The sequence below is a fragment of the Panthera onca genome, chromosome D4 (genome assembly GCF_046562875.1).
Source record: "Panthera onca isolate mPanOnc1 chromosome D4, mPanOnc1 haplotype 2, whole genome shotgun sequence".
NCBI lineage: Eukaryota > Metazoa > Chordata > Mammalia > Carnivora > Felidae > Panthera > Panthera onca.
Window position 1 is genome coordinate 74,981,560 of NC_138351.1, and position 21,012 is coordinate 75,002,571.

General features: G+C 49.2%; 2 protein-coding genes and 1 long non-coding RNA gene across 3 annotated transcripts in view; 2 read left to right on the plus strand and 1 right to left on the minus strand.

Moving 5' to 3' along the window:
* COL27A1 (collagen type XXVII alpha 1 chain) overlaps positions 1-3,809 on the plus strand; it is a 138,896-nt gene extending 135,087 nt beyond the window's left edge. Inside the window, exon 61 of the mRNA XM_060608896.3 lies at positions 3,663-3,809. Within this exon, the coding sequence (XP_060464879.3) occupies positions 3,663-3,809 (147 nt within the window). The remainder of the gene's footprint in view (positions 1-3,662) is intronic.
* A 447-nt stretch (positions 3,810-4,256) lies between these two features.
* Positions 4,257-14,181, minus strand: LOC132663041 (uncharacterized). Its single transcript, XR_013551689.2, has 5 exons — positions 10,703-14,181; positions 10,235-10,343; positions 6,898-7,111; positions 6,052-6,230; positions 4,257-4,985 (listed from the first exon to the last, which is right to left on the minus strand). It is a non-coding gene; the product is annotated as an uncharacterized LOC132663041 (long non-coding RNA).
* Positions 14,182-15,778: 1,597 nt separating this feature from the next.
* LOC132663039 (alpha-1-acid glycoprotein) lies at positions 15,779-19,121 on the plus strand. Its single transcript, XM_060608908.3, has 6 exons — positions 15,779-15,892; positions 16,294-16,436; positions 16,658-16,728; positions 17,522-17,629; positions 17,768-17,871; positions 18,939-19,121. Exons 1-6 carry the CDS (start codon positions 15,779-15,781, stop codon positions 19,002-19,004), a joined length of 606 nt encoding a protein of 201 aa, XP_060464891.1. The 3' UTR covers positions 19,005-19,121.
* Positions 19,122-21,012: the final 1,891 nt, after the last annotated feature.

Below are 21,012 nucleotides of genomic sequence, written 5' to 3' on the forward strand. Positions count from 1 at the left end.
TAACTAGTTGCCCAAAATTAAACAAAACTAATAATACACAGTGTTAGTGAGGACGTGGGGAAACCAACACTCTTGCACAAAGCTATTTGGGAAAAAATTGGTAGAGGCTTTTGGGACCCAGCTGGATATATATACAGGAACACCTCAGAGGTATTGTGGGTTCAGTTCTATTCACTACAATAAAGTGAATATTGCAATAAATTAAGTCTAATTAATTTTTTTGGTTTCCCAGCACACATAGAAGTTATGTTTACATTATACCGCAGCCTATTAAGTATTTAACAGCATCATGTCTTAAAAAACAATGTACATACCTTAATTAAAAAATACTTCACTGATTGGGGTGCCTGGGTGGCTCAGTTGGTTAAGCATCCAGCTTCGGCTCAGGTCATGATCTCATGTTCGTGGGAACCATGAGCCTGCATTGGGCTCTGTGCTGATAGCTCAGAGCCTGGAGCCTACTTCGGATTCTGTGTCTCCCTCTCTTTCTTCCCCTCCCCCACTCACACTCTGTCTCTCTGTCTCTCTCTGTCTCTGTCTCTCTCAAAAATAAGTAAACATTAAAAAATACTTCACTGATCAGGATGCCTGGATGGCTCAGTCGGTTAAGTGTCTGACTTTGGCTCAGGACATGATCTGACCTGATCATGGGTTCAAGCCCCACATGTGGGGCTCTGTGCTGACAGCTCGGAGCCTGGAGCCTGCTTCAGATTCTGCGTCTCCCTCTCTCTCTGCCCCTCTCCTCCTCGTACTCTGTTTCTCTCCCTCAAAAACATAAACATTAAAAAAAAAATACTTCACTGCTAAAAAAATGCCAGCCATCATCTGAGCTTTCAGTGCATCATAATCACTGCTCACAGATCACCAAAACAAATATAATAGTCATGAAAAAGTTTGAAATGTTGCGAGAATTATGAAAATGTGACCCAGATGCAGCCGCTCTGGAAAGCAGTGTGGAGGTTCCTCAGAAAATTAAAAATAGACCTACCCTATGACCCAGCAATAGCACTGCTAGGAATTTATCCAAGGGATACAGGAGTACTGATGCATAGGGGCACCTGTACCCCAATGTTTATAGCAGCACTCTCAACAATAGCCAAATTATGGAAAGAGCCTAAATGTCCATCAACTGATGAATGGATAAAGAAATTGTGGTTTATATACACAATGGAATACTACGTGGCAATGAGAAAAAATGAAATATGGCCTTTTGTAGCAACATGGATGGAACTGGAGAGTGTGATGCTAAGTGAAATAAGCCATACAGAGAAAGACAGATACCATATGGTTTCACTCTTATGTGGATCCTGAGAAACATAACAGAAACCCATGGGGGAGGGGAAGGAAAAAAAAAAAAAAAAAAAAAAAAAAGAGGTTAGAGTGGGAGAGAGCCAAAGCATAAGAGACTGTTAAAAACTGAGAACAAACTGAGGGTTGATGGGGGGTGGGAGGGAGGGCAAGGTGGGAGGGAGGGCAGGGTGGGTGATGGGTATTGAGGAGGGCACCTTTTGGGATGAGCACTGGGTGTTGTATGGAAACCAATTTGACAGTAAATTTCATATATTAAAAAAATAAAAAATAAAAAAAAATATATATAAAAAAATAAAAAAAATAAAAAATAAAAAAAAAAAAAAAAGAAAATGTGACCCAGAGATACAAAGTGAGCAAATGCTGTTGGGACAGTGACACTGACACATGTTGCTCGACACAGGGGGTTGCCACTAACCTCTGATTTATAAAACACACATCTGTGAAGATCAGCAAAGTGCAGTGCAATGAAACGATGTTTGCCTGTACAGTAAAACCTTGGTTTGAGAGCATAATTCGTTCCAGAAACATGCTTGTAATCCAAAGCACTTGTATATCAAAGTGAATTTCCCCATCACAGAAACTCAGATGATTCGTTCCACAACCCAAAAATATTCACATAAAAATGATTACAATAGTGCAATAGAATACAAAATAATAAAGAAAATACAAAATATAAAGAAAAATAAAGACATTAACCTGCACTTACCTTTGAAAACCTTGGTGGCTGGTGTGAGGGAGACGAGAGAGGAGGGTTATTGTGTAGGACGACTTTCACTCTAACGGAATCACTGCTGTCTATTGGCTCAGTAGAATCTTTCTCTTTTCCTGCAACTTTAACAAGGAACCTATCCAATGATTCTTGCTTTTGCCTCCTTTTGAGGATTTCACAGAAATGTGACATTGTATTGTTGTTAAACAGATTCATCGCTCGGGCTGCTACAGCCTTATTCGGGTGGCACTTTTCTACAAAATTCTTCACTGTTTCCCACATTTTACACATCTCCCTAAGCTCATTTCAAGTGAGGGATTCCTCTGCCTTTCTCTCCTCCTCCTCTGCAGACGAGATGCACATGTAGACTTCTTATAAAATCTTGCAGTTTCGGCCACTCACATACCTCGCTCGTATTTCTCGATGACTTATTTCCTTCTTAACTTCCACTGTGATCGTCTCCTTCTTACTGGCTTTCTTTTCAACCTATTTCTGCATGGGGGCCATTGTACACGCTCACACGGATGTTGACTACAGGGCAGTATTAATAAACTCTTGTCATGTACTGTATTTAATGTAACTGGCAATAAGGTAGCAGAGGGAAGGGTCTCTATCTGCAGGCAGCCTGGCCTAGAATGAAGCAAAGCATTCCTAAGCTTACGCTTGTATGGAAGAGCAAAGGACTGTCTGTAGGTGCTTTGAAGTGACAAAAAATACACTAATGCCAGTCGTGGGCACCCCTTCAACGTTCTGAAAAATCACTGATTTCTGCCAAACACCCCAGCCTAAGACTCAGCATCCGAATATGGGAAACGATCACCCACAATCCCGCTGGGAGAGAGAGAGAGAGAGAGAGAGAGAGAGAGAGAACCATTGGCTCAGTTGTGATCATGTGACATTGGGCATCATGTACTACTTGTATTGCAAGACATCACTCATTTATCAAGTTAAAATGTATTAGAAATGTTTGCTCGTTCTTATGGAACGCTCGCAGAACAAGTTACTCACAATCCAAGGTTTGATTGTATATCCAACATATTTCCAAAGCCTCAGAAACATATGTATCCTTTGATCCAGCAAATCTACTTCTAGAATCTGTTCTCGGGAAACGAGAAGAACATGCCCAGAAGTTGAGCTCCAATGACATTCCTTATGAGAACAGAAATAATAGATGCAATCTAAATGGATGAATGCAGGGGCACCTGGGTGGCTCAGTTGGTGAAGCGTCCGACTTCAGCTTGGGTCATGATCTCGCAGTTTGTGGGTTTGAGCCCCATGTCGGGCTCTGTGCTGACAGCTCAGAGCTTGGACCCTCCTTCGGATTCTGTGTCTCCCTCTCTCTCTGCCCTTCTCCTGCTCGTTCTCTCTCTCTCTCTCTCAAAATTAAAAATAAATATTAAAAAATTTTTTAATAAATAAAAAATTAAAATAAATATTTTATTTATTATATTATCAAAATTAAAAATAATTATTAAAAAATTTTTTAATAAATAAAAAAAATTTTTTAATGGGCAAATACAGGTGGTCCCTACAGTGAAATCCCGTGAATCCATTAAAGATGGTGAGAAGAGATGAGAAGTGCATGTGACAGATGGTGGGGACTGTGAGGGTCACACGTGTACCCTTTCCCTTCTCCTCTCAGGTCCAGGATGGCCGCTGGCATCAGACGCTTTTCACCTTCCGGACCCAGGACCCACAGCAACTGCCCATCGTCAGCGTGGACAACCTCCCTCCTGCCTCATCAGGGAAGCAGTACCGCCTCGAAGTTGGACCTGCGTGCTTCCTCTGACCTCTGACCTCCTGGCTCCTCTAGGCCTTGAGGGGGAGGGAGGAGGAGGAGGAGGCAAAGGGAGGGTCCTTAGGGGCAGGTGGGCCCAGGAGAGACAGCTCACCTGCCCAAGGATTCCTGGGTAGGGCCCCAGCTGTCGTCTGCCCAGTAAAAGTGGCTGGGGGGTAGCAGGGAACAGTGTATCCTTGGGACCAACTGATCCCAGCTCAGCCCCAAAGACCGACCAAAGAGCCAGCCAGAGCAAGCTGGGCCTGCAACCCGCCTGAGCCCTGCGGCCTGTCTCCCAGCTCTGCCCTCCCCAGCTTCCTGCCCAAAGAGCCCCACGTTCTAGCCAGCTTGAGGGGAGGGGGCATCTCGCCAGCTGGTCCCTGCCAGGGAGCTTTGATGTGCAATATTAGAGAGGAGACATGAAAAAAGGAGAAAAGGAAAGGAAGAAGTATATATATTTTATTTAAACAAACACAGAGAAGGTGCATTACTATTTTTTCACCTGGGAAAGAGGTGAGGGAAGAAGCAGCCAGAGGGTGGGAAGCAGTGGAGGCCGAGAGGGGGCAGCGCGACCCTCGGGGCCAGAGGTGCCCACGCTAGCTACCTCCCACTGTGAAATCGCTGGTGCTCGCTGTCTCATAGTGTATGTGATTTTTTTTTAAGGAAAAAAAAAAGCCTATTTAAGATTCTGAAGGTGCTACCATTTTTGCCACAGACTCTGAAGAACCGTTTTGATGTGGGGTATCATGCACATGTGGTGCTCTCCTCCAAATGACAAAGTTTGGGGAATTTGAACATGTTCTGAGTATCACCCTTGTGCTCATCAGGTAATCGACTAAGCAGGGGGAAGGAAAAAGGAAAAAAAAAAAAAAAAAAAAAAAAAAAAAAAAAAAAAAAAGCAAAGCCGAAGAAAGAAAAAGAAAAAAAAATAAAAAAATAAAAAAATAAAAAAACCCTACCAGAAACAGAAGCAGAAAGATTCACCTTTTTAATTTATGGATTTCGAAATGTTTGTCCTTCTAAGGCAGCGGGAGGCCTGAGCATGAAGGAATTTGGGCTCGGCCTGGTCACGGTCCTGGAGGGAAGATAGGCTTATCTTGGAAGGTGTGATCTAAGCTGGAGAGTCAGGGGTTGAAGCCTTGACTTTGAAGAAACCAGTTTTAAGAGCGGTGTTGGGTCAGCGCCGGCCTGGAGGGGACATATCAACATGGAACCATCTCACCACACCACATCCTCCCTCCCAGAGCTTGTCCCTGCCAAGATGAGGCCATCACTCTTGCTTTTCCATTGTCATTAAGTCCTCTAGAAACCCCACGTCATTAGCTCCAAGGGTAAATGTGGGCTGAGGAGAAAGACTGACGGCAGGAATCTCGGGGTGCCGCGTGACTGGGGGATAGCCAGTGTAATCTGGGCTGTCCTTTATCAGACAACCAGTCAGCCCAGGTTGGATTTTGAGGTTATTTTAAGTATGGAATTATTTTTATAGAAGGGGAAGTTTTATGTGAACGTCTGTTTGTGTCTTCTTTTTTATTTTCTCTAAAAGTCGTGTCTCTTTGGGAATTGGATTTGATTTTCATTATTTAATACCTCACTCTGGCCCACCTTCCCCACCAGACACTTCCTGTATATGCCTCGCCCTCCCGCCCCAACCCAGACGCTCCCCACGGAAGTGCGTTCTTGTAGCAGCTTGGGCCTCATCTCAGCCCTCGGTTTCCCCACACCGCCAGTCTCCACCTGGCCTCTGTCTCGTTCTTGGGATTTTCTGCTGTCCTTGTTTGTGTCTGTCCACATGTCAGTGTGTTAAAACCCCAGTGGGTTCCGTTTCTCCTTTTTCCCTTCTGGATTTTAAATAAATATTTAAAACTGAGGCAATGGAATGATGCATCTGTGGCTGTGTGCTTCTTTGAACAGCCCCCGGAGGGAGGTTTCCAGCCCGGGGGGGGGGGGGGGGAGCAGGGGTGGGGGGGAGAAAAGATGCTCAGGGGATGCCCTGTTTATGCTGCTTCCCCCAAAGGAGGGAGGCAGAGAGAGAGAGAGAGACACGGCATGGAGTCAGCACGGGGGTGAGTACTGAAAGGGGGGTGGTCGGGGTCCCATGGCGTATTCCTTCCCTAGGGTTGCTGTAACAGCATCGCAAACCTGGAGGCTTAGGACAGCAGAAATGCATTCTCTCCCAGCTCTGCAGCCTGGAAGTCTGAAATCCAAGTGGTGCCAGCGCCCCCCATCCCCCACGCTTCTAGGAGAGGTTCCTTACCCTGATCAGCTTCCGGTGGCCCCAGGCATTCCTCCGCTTCCGGCTGGAGCACCGTGGTCTCTGCCTCTTTAGTCACGTGGCATTCTTTCTCCCGTGTGTCTCCGCACATCTTTTTATAAGGACACCAGTCATAGTGGATGAGGGTCCACATGAATGAGCTCATCTTCAGTTGATTACGTCTGCAAAAGACCCTATTTCCAGGTAAGGCCACATTCACAGGTAATAAGGTGAGGACTTCAGCATATCTTTTTGGGGGACACAATTCAACCCATGACACGGAGGGGGTATATTGAGGTTACCATGAACAATTCCTTTTTTTTTTTTTTTTTTTTTTTTACCATAGTAACATACACATAAGACTTAGCATTCGTGACATTTAGTACATTCACAGTGCTGTGAAACGATCACCACTATCTAGTTCCAGAACATTCTCATCACCCTAAAAGGAAACTCCATACTTATGAAGCAGTCATTCCCCATTCCCCTCTGCCCAAGCCCCTGGAAAACCACCCATCTGCTTTTTGACTTTGCCTGCTGTGGATAATTCATACAAATGGAATCGTATTTCATATAAACAGAAAATGTTTGGAAGATGGGAAAGGTCAGTCTCGTTAATGTCCCTTTCCTCCCATAGAAAGCTGGCCCTTTTTTTTTTAATGTTTATTATTTGTTTTTTAAGAGAGAGAGACAGAGTGTGAGCAGGGGAGGGGCAGAGAGAGAGGGAGACACGAAATCCAAAGCAGGCTCCAGGCTCTGAGCTGTTGGCACGTGGGGCTCTAATCCACGAACCTGAGCCGAAGTCGGACACTTAACGGACTGAGCCACCCAGGTGCCCCCAAAGCTCACCTTCTGTGATTGACTTCTTTCATGTATCATGATTTCAAGGTTCCCCCTTGTGGTATATGTTTCCATACAGTACTTCATTCTTTTTTATGACTCACTCATATTCTACTGTATGGGTATACCGCATTTTTGTTCTCTGCTCATCCTCTGATGGACATCTGGGTCATTTCCGTCTTTCGGCCCTTGCGGACAGTGCTTCAATACGAGCATTTCTTACCTATACTCGAGAGAGGACACAATATCACCTGTCTTGGAGGAAGTGAGTGAGAATCTGAGAGATGGCTGGTTTCAGCAAGCGAATAGACAGGACCACCGAGATAAATTTGAATGTCAGGTAAACAGCAGTTATTTTTTTTGATATTATTTAAGTTTATTTATTTATTTTGAGGGAGATAGAGACAGTGTGAGCAGAGGAAGGGCAGACAGGAGGAGGAGGGAGAGAATTCCAGCCAGAATTCCAGAGAATCTCTGCCAGTGCAGAGAGCCAGACACGGGGCTCGAACTCACAAAACCAAGAGATCATGATCTGAGCTGAAACTAAGAGTTGGACCTTCAAGCGACTGGGCCACCCAGGCGCCCCAACAATAGTTTTTGTTTGTTTTGTTTTGTTTTGTTTTGTTTTGTTTTGTTTTTAGCATAAGTATGCTCCCATTCGATATCTGAGACACATTAGGACATAGTTATACCCCGCCAGACCTGGAACCTGTAACTCCTGACCTCTGGTTCAGAGTTCTTCCTTTCTTGGCTTGCTCCTCCCACCCTGGGAGCTTGAATGAATCAAACCTTTTCCGCCCTTCTCACCCAGGAGAAAGAACAAATCACAAGCAGTTGGATTCATATTCGGAATTTTATGTTTTAAAACCTTGCTGTAAGTTTCCAGGTCATCAGGGTCTCTCCCCCCACCCACCCCCCACCCCCAGACAGGGAGCACCAGGTGCTGCTGCTTTGCCGTGGCTCCAAAAATCCCGTCCATAGAGCCCAGGATTCATTGTCTGGAAGGGCTTAGAGATCCCCACATCCCAGATACACCCCGTCGTCTTAAATACAAGGTAACTACAGCCAGCGAAGTGCCCGAGGTCACCTGCCAAGGCCAAGGCAAAGCTTTGATTCAAACCCAAGGCTACTGACAAGTGGGGGTAGGGGGGAGCTCAGCATGGCCCCCTGGGATTAGCAGAACCAGCAGCAGTTGGGAATTGGTTACAAAGGCAGATTTTCAGCCCAGATCCCACACTACTGAATCACAAACTCCCAGGGTGGGGCCCAGCGATCTGTGTCTTAAATAAGCCTCCCTGAAATACGAATCCAATACCACATTGAGATTTCACCTCACACCGGTCAGAGTGGCTAAAATTAACAACTCGGGCGACAACAGGTGCTGGCGAGGATGCAGAGAAAGGGGAACTCTCTTGCACTGTTGGGAATGCAAACTGGTGCAGCCACCCTGGAAAACAGTGTGGAGGCTCCTTAAAAAATTAAAAATAGAATTACCCTACAACCCAGCCGTAGCACTACTAGGAATTCCTCCAAAGGATACAGGAGTGTTGATTTATAGGGGCACATGTACCCCAATATGTATAGCAGTGCTATCAACAATAGCCAAATTATGGAAAGAGCCTAAATGTCCATAAACTGATGAATGGATAAAGACGATGTGGTTTAGGGGAGCTCCTGGGTAGCTCAGTCGGTTAAGTGTCCGACTTCGGCTCAGGTCATGATCTCACAGATTGTGGGTCTGAGCCCTGCATCGGGCTCTGTGCTGACAGCTCAGAGCCTGGAGCCTGCTTCAGATTTTGTGTCTCCCTCTCTCTCTTTCTGCCCCTCCCCTGCTCACACTGTTTCTCTCTCTGTCTCAAAAGTAAATAAAAATTTTTTTAAAAAAGATGTGGTTTATATATACAATGGAATGCTACTTGGCGATGAAAAAGAATGAAATCTTGCCATTTGCAACAACTTGGATGATACGGGAGGGCATTATGCAAAGTGAAATAAGCCAGTCAGAGAAAGACAGGTATCATATGATTTCACTCATATGTGGAATTTGGGAAACTTAACAGATGATCATAGGAGAAGGGAAGGAAAAAAAAAAGTTACAAACAGAGAGGGAAGCAAACCATAAGAGATTCTTAAATACAGAGAACAAACTGAGGGTTGATGGGGGGAGGGTTGGGGGTGGGGAAAATGGGTGATGGGCATTGAGGAGGGCACCTGTTGGGATGGGCAATGGGTATTGTAGGTAAGTGATGAATCACAGGCATCTACTCCTGAAGCCAAGACTACACTGTGTACATTCTATGTTAGCTAATGTGACAATCTATTATTAATAAATAAATAAAAACAAACAAACAAGTCTCCCTGGAGATTCTAGCGTGTGCTCAAGAATTGAGATCCCACACTATTTCCTGAATCTAGAAAACAGTTTTCCAAAACTAGGAAACACCAAACAAACAAACTTGGAAATAAGATAAGAATATTCTTTTCGTTTCTCTGACCGAAAATTAATCAAGGATGAAACAGAAAGGCCTTCTTCTTGAATCATTTCCTAAGGTCTACCATATATTGTCACCCCAGAGAGTTTGCCCAGCTGTTGAAGCAGGCTTCCGGTCCTGCAGATGGAAAAGTTCAGTCACGCTAATGTGTGTCAACCCCACAGGAAGCTCTGCAAGGCCAGGGGCTGGGTCTTGTCCTCTGCCGTGGCCACAGAGTGCAGCGTGCAGGAGGTGCTCAAACTTGTTCAACAAGGCTCGCTGGAACATTTCCTTGACATGCGTGTCTCAGCATGCGCCTTCCCTGGGTCAAGCCGTATGCGGGCACTGCAGTTACAGAGACAGTCCTGGCAGGGCGCCTGGTGGGGGGGGGGGGGGGGCTCTGGGTCTGGTGGAGGCAGCTGGAGGTGTTGGACCTTGGGTGCAGGGAGCAAGAGGCCAGGCTGGGGTGGGCGGTGTTTGGGGAGGGCGTGGCTGATGCAATCCCAGCACAGGGAGGCTTGTCAGGAGGTCACGCTCTGTATTAATCAGGGTTTCTAGAGAAACAGAACCAGTAGGATGTGTGTGTGTGTGTGTGTGTGTGTGTGTGTGAAGAGATGTTTTAAAATTTATTTAGAGAGAGAGAGTATGTGTGTGAGTGGGGAAGGGAAGGGAGGGGAGAGAGAGAGAGGTGGGGTAGGGGGGAGGTGGTGGAAGAGAACCTCAAGCAGGCTCCATGCTAATCATGGAACCCGACTCGAGGCTTGATCCCATGACCTTAGGATCATGACCTGAGCCAAACTCAAGAGCCAGACGCTCAACCGACTGAGCCATCCAGACACCCCTGTAAAGAGATTTATCATAAGGAATCGGCTCACATGATTATGATCGTTGGCAAGTCCCAGGATCTGCAGAGTGAGTTGGCCAATTCAAGACCCAGGAGAGCTGATGGTGTCCTTCTAGTGTAAAGTCTGGCAGGCTGGAAAGCTGGGAAGAAACAATGTTTCAGTTCATGTCCAAAGGCTGCAAAAGACTGACGTCCATCTCCACCAGTCAGGCTCTTACGCAGACTCTTAATTCTATTGAGGCCTTCAACAGATTAGATGAGGCCCACCCACACTTGGGGGGGGGGGGTGGCAATCTGCTTTACTCTGACTACACATTCAAATGTTAATCTCATCTAAAAACACCCTCACAGATACACCCAGAATATTTGACTAAATATCTAGGTACCGCATGGCCCAGTTAACTTGACACATAAAACTAACCATCCAAGCTGATGCTGATAGAGGTTGAACAGAGGTTTGCCAGGTGACAAAAGGCACTGGGAGGAGAGGGTACAGCACCTGCCAAGGCTTGGAAGTAAAGGCCACACTGCATATTTGGGGATGCTATAGCATAGGCTGTGGGAGCCCCAGGGAGTAGGACAAGCCACAGGTTGCACAGGAGAGCAGGGTTTGGGCTGGTGGCCAAGGTGGGTTTGAGCTGCACTGGGGCACTGTGGAGCGTCCAGGAGGCAGCCAGCTGAGCCAGGGGACAGGAAAGTGCTCCGTGCCACAGTCAGAGCTCCAGAGGCATCAGCAGGATCTGCATGGTTTTGGAGACACGGAGGGGATGAGAGAGTCAGGAGGAAGGGCCAGAGGGAAGAGAAGAAGGGCTATGTTAAAGCTGTGACATTCACAACTCCCAGCCTGTACTCCCAGGAAGGCCTCTGTGACCTGGCCAGCGAGGCCTCCGAAGCTGGGCCAGCTCCTTCCTGGCAGGGGCAGGTAGGAGATTGTTGGGGACCACAAGGCAGCTCTTCCGGGGCTGGAAACACCTATAGTTCCCAGTCTCCCATTACACAACCGAGTGTCAGGAAACAGCCAGAGTGGACTTCCCAGGTGGGGCCAATCCTGTGTTTGCTCTGTCCACAATGAATCAAGCCCCAGCCGTGGACAGTCACATGCCATCAATGCCCAGCTGCCCTGTGCTGGGAAAAGGAGGAAAAGACGAGCAAGAAGGGAAGAGGCAGGCAGGTGGATTCCAGTCCCAGCTTCCTGACTGGGCCATGGCCTTGGACTGGTCATGCCTTCTCTCTGGGCCTCAGTTTCTCCCTCTGCAAAATGGGGGTGATATGCCCTTCCCTGCTTGCTAGCCACACACAGAGCTATCGCTCTGCAATAAGTAGGGCAGATCGTATGAAACTGAATGATATTCAACTGCTCTATAAAGTGCGGTTGCATATGGTTCAACCCAATAAAAGCACCTTTCAAAATAAGAGTGGCTGCGTTTTCTGGCACACTGACCGTGAGCGGGAGCCCTGTTGAGAGTGATACGTTTTCATCTCATGCACAGCTCTCGTGAGACACGTGTTACTCCTCTGGTTCTTCAGATGAGGAAAGCCAAGTCCAAAGAGGTTACATAAATTGTCCAAGACGACAGAACAGGATCTGAACTTGAGCAAATCTTTTTGAGTGTTTCCTCAGCCCAAACACAAAGTTCCTAATTAGGATCATTTGCTCTGCCAGTGTATTCTTCGTGGCCGTTCACGTAGAAGCTCACAGATTAGTCATCAGGCACAGAGCTCAGCCCTGGCCTCAAGGGAGAGACAAGTATAAAGTGGCTTTCTTGGAACCGAATCGTTTACAGTGGGTGCATTTCCCCGATCATCTAAACCTCACCGTTCACCTGACCTCTCTGAGCCATTTGCTTCCTTACCCATCCAATGGGGAAAGTATCTATTCTCTTGAACCTACTATCTACATATTTCTGCATTTTGATGTCTTTAGAAGTGGGATGTATCCCAAAATCCCAGAAGTATTCCTTTTTTCTTTTCTTTTTTAGATTTTATTTTAGAGAGGGAAAGAGAGAGCAAATGGGGGAAAGGAGCAGGGGGAGAGGGAGAGAGAATGTTAACCAGGCTCTACGCCCAGCACGGAGACTGACAAGGGGCTCAATCCCATGACCCTCTATCATGACCTGAGTCAAAATCCAGAGTCGGACTCTTAACCAACGGAGCCACCCAGGCGCCCCCTGGAGGTACTTCTGGAATGCAAGAATCTGTCTTTTCTCCTTACCCCAGCTTGTCATTACACTGATGGTAGTGGTGTTATGACTGGCCGACTCTTAGAAGCAAGTTTGTTTCTTATAACAAGCATTTCACAACTGCACGCTGATTTAATCCTCTTAACAACCTGATAAAGTAGCAACCATCAGTATCCGCATTTTACAGATGGGGAAATTGAGGCACAGAGAAGTTAAGTAACTGGCCCAAGGTCACGCAGCTAGCAAGGGGTCAAGCCAGGACAAATATTTCCTCACCATCCTGCGTGGCCCCAATTGCTTTTCTATTTCCTGCCAAACTTGCCAAACTTCTCCTGACAAGATACCCGGGCCAGATGGAGGGGCAGGGTAGGGAGGGCTGTCCAGACCCTCCATCCAGAGAGGTACTAATCCATCCTTGACATGGAAGAAGATGGAGAAAAGTGTACTGTGTCAGGGGGAGAGCTGGGTGTGCTCGAAGGAATCACTTAGAAAGTAACGCCTCCTGGGAGAGAGCGAGACGGACCTCCAAAGGGCACCTGGGCGACAGTGAAGACCGCTCACTCCCGAGGAGCAGCACCCCATTTGCTCACCGTTAGAGAAGCTTTCATCTCCCCTATGCTACTCACAAAACATCTGGCCACCCAACGCGATCCAAGGATAAGGCACAAGAGGGAAGAACTGTTCCCCTGGGGTCTGAACAGCGTTGGTCGTTCAGGGATGTTTAGGGCTGTGGGTCATTCTGTGCCGGAACCAGGCACCAGATCCCGCTGGACAGAGGTGCTTCTGTGTTATTTAATGAACCGTACGTGTGTGCATGCGCCTGTGTGTATGCGTGTGATATGGGAGATCCTCTAAAGCTCTGGGGTGTGGGCAGAAGCCCCAAGGGTCCGGGGTAATGGTAGTGCTGTCCCCATAGAACACCCAGCTTCTCTTTGACATAAGCAGTGTGTCAAATCTGTCCCCAGTCCCACTGCAGCAGCCTCTGACTGCGCTCCCAAGGTGGTGCCCTCCCCTCCCCCTCCCCACCTTCCCCACTGCAGACAGAGGGCTCTTTCTAAAGAGCAAATCTGACTATTCGTCTCCCACCCTACTTAAAACCTTTCTATTTCATCCAGCACCTGCAGAGCCCTTTGCGAACTCCCCAGCCTGGCTTCTGTGCCCTGCACACTCGGTTCCCGCCGACCCTCTCCAGCATCGGCCCCGTCACTCCCGTGCTGTCTCATAGGGGCCCTCCAGGTCCTTTATGCGCCCCGTGTCCTGTCACCTCCACTCTTCCTTGCCAACAAGCTCCAATCCTTTTCTCAAGGCTCAGATTAGAGCAATGCAAATTCAGAACACTAAGTGAGCTGGCAAGCAAAGAAAGAAAAGAGGGATTTTCACTTCTGACGAGGATGTGGAGAAAGGGACTCATCTGGGCATCGCCAAATTGGCACCGTATTAAACAGCGTTAGTGTTTTTTGTCTTCTCTGTTTGGGAAGAGAGTTGTTTTTTTTTTTTTTTTTTAAATCAACCTAATTGAGGTATAATTGGCGTACAATAAAATGCACACATTTTAGGTTTACAGTTCAATGAGTTTTCACAAACGTACATTATGTGTGTAACCACCCCTGCAGTGGAAATTTGGAACAATGCCACCTACTTCAGAAAGTGCTCTTACAACCTTTGGCAGTCAGACTCCCCTCCTTGCCCTAGGCAACCGCTGATCCGATTTCTACCATTATAGATTAGTTTTGGCTATTCTAGAACTTTCTACAAATGGAAACTATACAGTGTGTGCTTTCTTTTTTTTTTTATTTTTTTTTTTAACGTTTATTTATTTTTGAGACAGAGAGAGACAGAGCACGAACGGGGGAGGGGCAGAGAGAGAGGGAGACACAGAATCGGAAGCAGGCTCCAGGCTCTGAGCCATCAGTCCAGAGCCCGATGCGGGGCTCGAACTCGCGGACCGTGAGATCGTGACCTGAGCTGAAGTCAGACGCTTAACCGACTGAGCCACCCAGGTGCCCCTACGGTGTGTGCTTTCTTAAGTCTGGCTCCTTTTGCTCAGCGTACTGTTTTTGAGATTCATTCACGTTGTCTTACAAATCGGAAGTTCATTTGTTTTTATCGCGAAGTAATGTTCCATTTACGAAAACGCCACAATGTGTTTCTCCATTTTCCCGATGACGGGTATTTGAACTGTTTCTAGTTTTTGGCTGTTTTGAATTACACTGTGAGTTTGTACGTGACACGTTTTTCTTTCTCTTGAACGGTATGGTAATTTTAGAAAGCGATTTGGCCGTTTCTGACACTTAGGAGAGGAAACATCACAATGTGAAATGCTATGGGCAATTATGTCTCAATAAAGCTGGAAAAATAAAACAAAATGCCATAGATATAAAGGGAGGACATCATTAAGTATGTTGGAATCTAGGAAGCGAACGAAAGGGGATGCGTCCACTAAAATTATGACCGCGGACTGCACCAAAACATGAAAAATGACTCAAAATACATGAAATGGACAAGAACATAGAATTGTAAGCACGACATAATAAAACTTTTTGAGCGCGTTTATTCTTAGGGATACCAATCTGACCTTGTCAGGTAAAAATGCAAGCAGGCAATGGAAGCTCTCATTCTGCAACGGTGACCACTGGCCAGGGTTGGGGACCAACTGGTGAAAAGAGAGGCCCACCCCCCTGCTCACATAGCCGGGGGTGGGGACCACATGGACATAATTTCTCGTTCCAGATTTTGGGAGAGAGTTCAGATAATACCACATTTACTGGAAATAGGCAATATAACTTAGACGCCTCCTTCTTTTGGAAACATCCCTTCTTTCCTCCAAGATTCAGCTGCCCCCCACCCCACCGGACTTGTGCTGGTCCACAGCTGTTACCACAATCAGTTGGAATAGAATCCATGTTTTGCCCTCTCCCCAACCCTTGACCCTCCCCCATCCCATTCCCCACCCCCACCCCACCTAGCCTGGGAACTCTCTAAGCTGCCACCTGCGTTTGATTTACGGTTAGGTCTTGCTCAAGTCTGAATGCTCAGTGGGACACGAATTGGGTAAAAACATAAGAGCTTTTAAAACAAAACAAAACAAAACACCCAAAAACATAAGCGCTTGCTTAGAGGCCCCTCTATTGAAATCTACCCATGTTTGACAATACCCCTCCAGCCCACACCCCCCCTTGGCTTTGAACAGCCGGTCTAAGTTAGACCCAGGCTTGCAGGCTTTAGCCACTGCCGGTTTTGGGGGAAGGAGGGAAAGGTTTGTGCCAGGCATTTCGCAAGCAGTCACCTGATGTGTCACCAGGGGGCTCCAGGACTCCACCCACAGCTCGTTATAAAGGTCACTGTACCCTACAGCCACCAGTTCTGCCTGACTCCAGGTGCCTCTCCCTCCAGGCATGGTGCTGTCCTGGGCCCTTGCTGTCCTGAGCCTCCTTCCTCTGCTGGAAGCCCAGAGCCCAGAGTGTGCCAACCTCACAGCGGCACCTATCACCAACGCCACCCTGGACCAGGTGCATGCCCGGGGCCCCTGAGTGCTGTGGGCAGCTGCCTCCTTCTCTGGGCTTCCCTTTCTCCTGCTGGCTTGCGGTCAACCCCCTTCCCCACCTCTGCATTCTTCTCCCCCCGGGTCCTGGGGTGGCATTCTGACCAGCCTCTGGGGGCATTCTTCTGCTTCCAAACCCAGAAGTCTCATTGCAAGGCCCCTCAGAGGGAGCCTCCTGTACTGCACGAGGGGCCACCCAGCGGCTGGGGGAGGTGCCTGACCCTCAGAGTGACCTCCTGCATGCCCGCTCCTCGCCTGGGGCCCCAGGCTCCCCGTGTGCAAAATGGAGGGATAAATCTGCCCGGCTGACTGGCAGGGATTCTGCCCTCGGCCTCCATCATCAGCTCCTGGCTTCTCTCTCCAACCCAGCTCTCCGGCAAGTGGTTTTACATCGCCTCGGCCTTCCGCTACCCAGAGTTCAACGAGTCGTCTAGAACGATCCAAGCGGCCTTCTTTTACTTTGACATCAACTACACAGAGGACAAAATACTGGTCAGAGATTACCTAACCATGTGAGACCCCCCTCCCACATGCTAGCCCCAAGCTTCTGCTCCTAGCTGCTGGGTAACCTTGATCAAGTCCCTCCCTCTTCCTGACCTCAGCCTTCTCATCCATGGAATGGGGAGAGTGGACTCTAATCACCACCGACTCTTGCCCCTCGATGATGGTGGTCAGTGATTGTCCACTTCTCCTTGACGGTCTTCCTGTTTTTCTCCCCCCTTCTGTCTGTTAGAGGGAACCAGTGCGTCTATAACTCCAGCTACCTGAATGTCCAGCGGGAGAACGGGAGTCTGTCTAAACACGGTGAGATCCAGCCCACACGTGGGAGCCTGGGGACAGCTGGGTGGGCCAGCCAAAAGAGGAGGTGCTGGGGCTAAGGCCCTGGAGGCTGGAGGCACAGAGAACACAGGACAGGCCCATTTCTTCCATCTCCGAGGTCCTGGTGTCTGCACACTGCAATACTCAGGAATAACTGCCAACATATGTGAGCTCTTACTTATGTGCCAGGCACTGCTGGAAGTGCCTTACATGAATTGACCCCCTGAATACTCACGAACAACCTTAGGAGGACATTACAGCGATCAGATGAGGAAACAGAGAAACAGAGATGTCAAGCAGTTGCCCTGGAGTCACACAGCCTGTAATTAGAACTAGGACTCAAACCCAAGTCTGGCTGTGGTCCTGCCTCTCTCCAACCACCTTTTCTCCTCTAGGATCTGAGGGTGGCAGTGTTTGTCGGGCACGCAGTGAGTTCACTCATATCCCCGCTATCACCCCAGAGAGAGCACATAGTAGGAATCTACAAATGCCAATGGAATTAAGCCAACAGCACTCAGGAGCCCTGAGGCTCCTGTCTGGGCCTTATTTTCCTCATCTGGAAAATGGGGAGAAAGGCCCTGACAGTCACAGCCCGTGTGAGGCTGTGATTCCACATAGTAGCACAGGGCCCGGCACACAATGGGACTAGGGATGTGTGACTCAGGTGAACCCCTGGCCTTCACTCATTGCTGTGTGGCCATGGGCATGCCCAGGGCTCCTTGCCCACCATTGGGGACCACTGTGCTGTGTGGTCTCACCCAGTGGTTTTCCCCTCCAGAGTTCGGCAAAGAACAACTTGGCTACCTCCTGCTCACCAAGGATCCCACGACCTTCATGCTTGCCTTCTTCCCGAAAGACGAGCAGAACATGGGACTGTCCTTCTACAGTAGGCATCCCTCAAACTTCTTCTACCTCGCCCAGGACCCCTTCCCCTGCGGCCGGGCCCCCAGCTCCCCCACCCTCCCTGGCTTCCCAGCTAGGACCCCAGCATGCTCACCCAATGTCCCCTCACTCCCTCCTGCAGCTGACAAGCCACAAGCGACCCAGGAGCAAATGAGAGAGTTCCACGAAGCCATCATGTGCATGGGCATGCAGAAGTCAGAAATCGTGTACTCCGATGAGAAACAGGTGAAGGCAGGGAGGACTGGGCTGAGCCCACCCTCAGGGTGACTCTGCCATGGGCAGCCCCAGAGGCCCAGGGCGGCGAGCTGCCGGCCCAGGCTGTGCAGTGAAATAGGACATCCTACTTTTAAGCACCTGCCTCACTGCAGGGACAGCGGAGTTTCCTGCAAGCCCACGGGATGAGGAACCAGGAAGGAAAAGTCACTGTGAAACAGGAAGGGCATCCAGAGCGGGGGGGGGGGGGGGGGGGGGGGTGGCTTGGAAAGGAGGGGAACAGCAGACACAAGTGTGGCCATGGGAACGTGACAAAGAAACACACAAGGGTAATGATCGTTGACAACTACCGGCCACACCCCAGACTTCAAATACCTGTGGCTGGGGAGTGGGTATTGTGGTTTTCAGCACCACCCAAATGGCCCCAAGCCCAGGACTACCATCCTGACTTTTGCTGTAACTGACAAGTACGTATAAAATCATCTTAATGCTTTCCATTCGACCTGTGCCCAATGAGAGGCTTTACATGGTCTTGCCCTGGGCAGTAACATCTGAAATCACAGAGCTGATGAGCTGGTGACACTTTGGGGGGGGGGGGGGGATATACATGAAATACTTTCAGGATTATTGAAATAAAAATGTCTCTGCTGCCTGAGGTCATCCCTCGTGACCACCCCTAGACCACCTCCCCTCCCTGCTCCTGGGAGCTGCGGGAAAGGACTGGGCTCGCAGCCCTGCTCCCCGCTTCCCCCCCCCCCCCGCCCCATCTGCTGGCTGGGGACCTTGGACAGGCCACACGGCCATCCTGAACCTCGCTTACATCATCTACCCAACGGTTGTGAGGGATCCAGATCAACATAAAGGCTCAGCAAGTCCTCAGTAAATGGCAGTTGTTCTAAGGGCTCGAGCCCCCCTTCTGAGGTGAAGCTGAGCCTCAGAGAGGAAAAATGCCTTGCCCAAGGTCACCCAGCTAGGAGGCGGCAGGGCCTAAGCTGGGGCCACGTTCTGGAGCTCATTCCACCCTTCCCCTGGCAAGAGCCCTGCCCTGCCCCCATCACTGCGCTCCTTCTGTCTTCCAGGATGTGTGTGGGCCATTGGAGAAAGAGCACCAGGAAGAAAAGCAGAAGGAAAACGAGGGGTCCTAGGAGGACACAGCTTGGGTTAGGAGCTTGGGGACTCTGGGACCCATCCTCAGCCCTATGCCCACCCTTTGTACCTCCGGTCTTTGTCTCAGTGGCATCAATAAAGCTTCTGCATTGGAAGCAGGCAGGGTGTCATTCACTCATTCATTCATTTGGTCACTCATTCACACACGTTGAAGCCTGCCCTGGGCTGAGCCCCGGCTGATCACTGGGTAAGCCCCTGTCCCTCTACTCAGAAGAGCCCCTGCTGTAACACCCGGCACAGGTTGGACGATGACAGGCACCAAATGCTGTGGGAGCCCAACATGGGGGAGGTGCCTCCTGCAGTGGAAATCTGGGAAGGCTTCCTGGAAGGGGCATCCGAACCAGTCTAGAAAGATTTACGAACAGCAGCTTGTAACACCTGTTGTTCCAGCTATAAGCCAAGGATCTGAGAGGGCGAGTCTGAGAAACATCGAAGCAGGAGGCCCTGGTAGCTCAGGTGAATGGGGGCGGTGAGGACTCTGGCGTGTGGTACCGAGCACAAAGGACCTCACCTTAGATGTTACCCTGGCCATCTGGGGAGGCGAGTTGGGAGGGGCCCGACTGGAGGCAGAAAGACTCTGGCAGAGGCCGCTGTGAGCATCCTGGCAAGAGGAGGGTACCTGGGCAGGGGACAGGACGGGGAGACGCAGAGGCCTTGGGGCCTAGGCCAGAGCAGCTGTCTCCACGAAGTGCCCTCACAGTGCCCACCTGACGCCCACAGGATAAAACAAGGGGGGAGGTTGGCCCCTGGAAAGCAGTCAACTTGCAAACAAGTTTGCAGCCCTCGAGATGGGGCCACATCCGAGGCAGGCCCTCTCCATGGCACAGAAATACTGGGCACCTAAAGCGAGGAGTCCAGCAAGGAAGGCCAGCTCCTTCCAGACTTGATGGCTTGTGATTTATGGTCACGCGAGGGAAGCAGCACCACTTGGTGGCAGAAGACTTGGGGCCACATCGTTCAGGCAATTCCAGGAGCGAGTGGCCAAAGCCATCCAGAGCAAGAGTCATAGCCCCGGCACCTGACGCCCTGCCCTGTGGCACCTGTGACACCACCCTCCCAAGAGCCATGCTGCACCCCGGGCACTGAGGCTGGGGACACCGCCCTGCGCCCCCACCTGTGCCCTTGGCTCCCCGTTCCCGTCCTCGTATCCCGGAGTAGGCTCTTGGCATCCAGGACAGGGTAGGCTCAGAGGCTCAGAACCTACAGGAAATCTTCCCTTCTCGGCTAACTGCCATTTTCAAGTGCACTGAGAAGGGTCAGCTGAAAAATGAAGTAGAAACAGGGCCTGGTGGGCAGGGAGGAGTGTGTGGAAAGTGAGGGGGGCTGACGAGAAAGCCATGGGAAGACATAGCAGGCGTTGGGGAGAAAATCTTACGGAGGTTAGGAAGAAAAGAACAGTAAAGAAAACGGATTTTAGAGTCAGACATTGCGAGGCCAGGCAGATAGCCCGCCGGGACCTCAGTCTCTCATCAACGGAGGAGGAACATAGTGGGGGTGGTGTGTGAACCGTGAGTGCCCCGTGCTGAATATTTAGCTCAAGCATCGGTATCTTGGGGCACCTGGGCGGCTCAATCGGTCAAGCTTCTGGCTTCGGCTCAGGTCGTGATCTCATGGTTCGTGGGTTCAAGCCCCACGTCAGGCTCTGTGCTGACAGCTCAGAGCCTGGAGCCTGCTTCAGATTCTGTGTCTCCCTCTCTCTCTGACCCTCCCCCGTTCATGCTCTGTCTCTCTCTGTCTCAAAAATAAATAAACATTAAAAAAAAAATTAAAAAAGAAACCACAAGTTGACGACACACACCACAGATGTGGGCAGCTTCGGGAATGTTTTTTTTTCCTTTCTTTTTTTTTTTTTTCAAAGATCAATATTCACTCTTCTTCATTTGCCCTCATAACGAAAATAGATTTTTAAATGCCTCAAATATACAAATATCACTGATACATACACATTCCAGAAAAGCTGAGGTACGCACTCTGCTACAAGGTAGG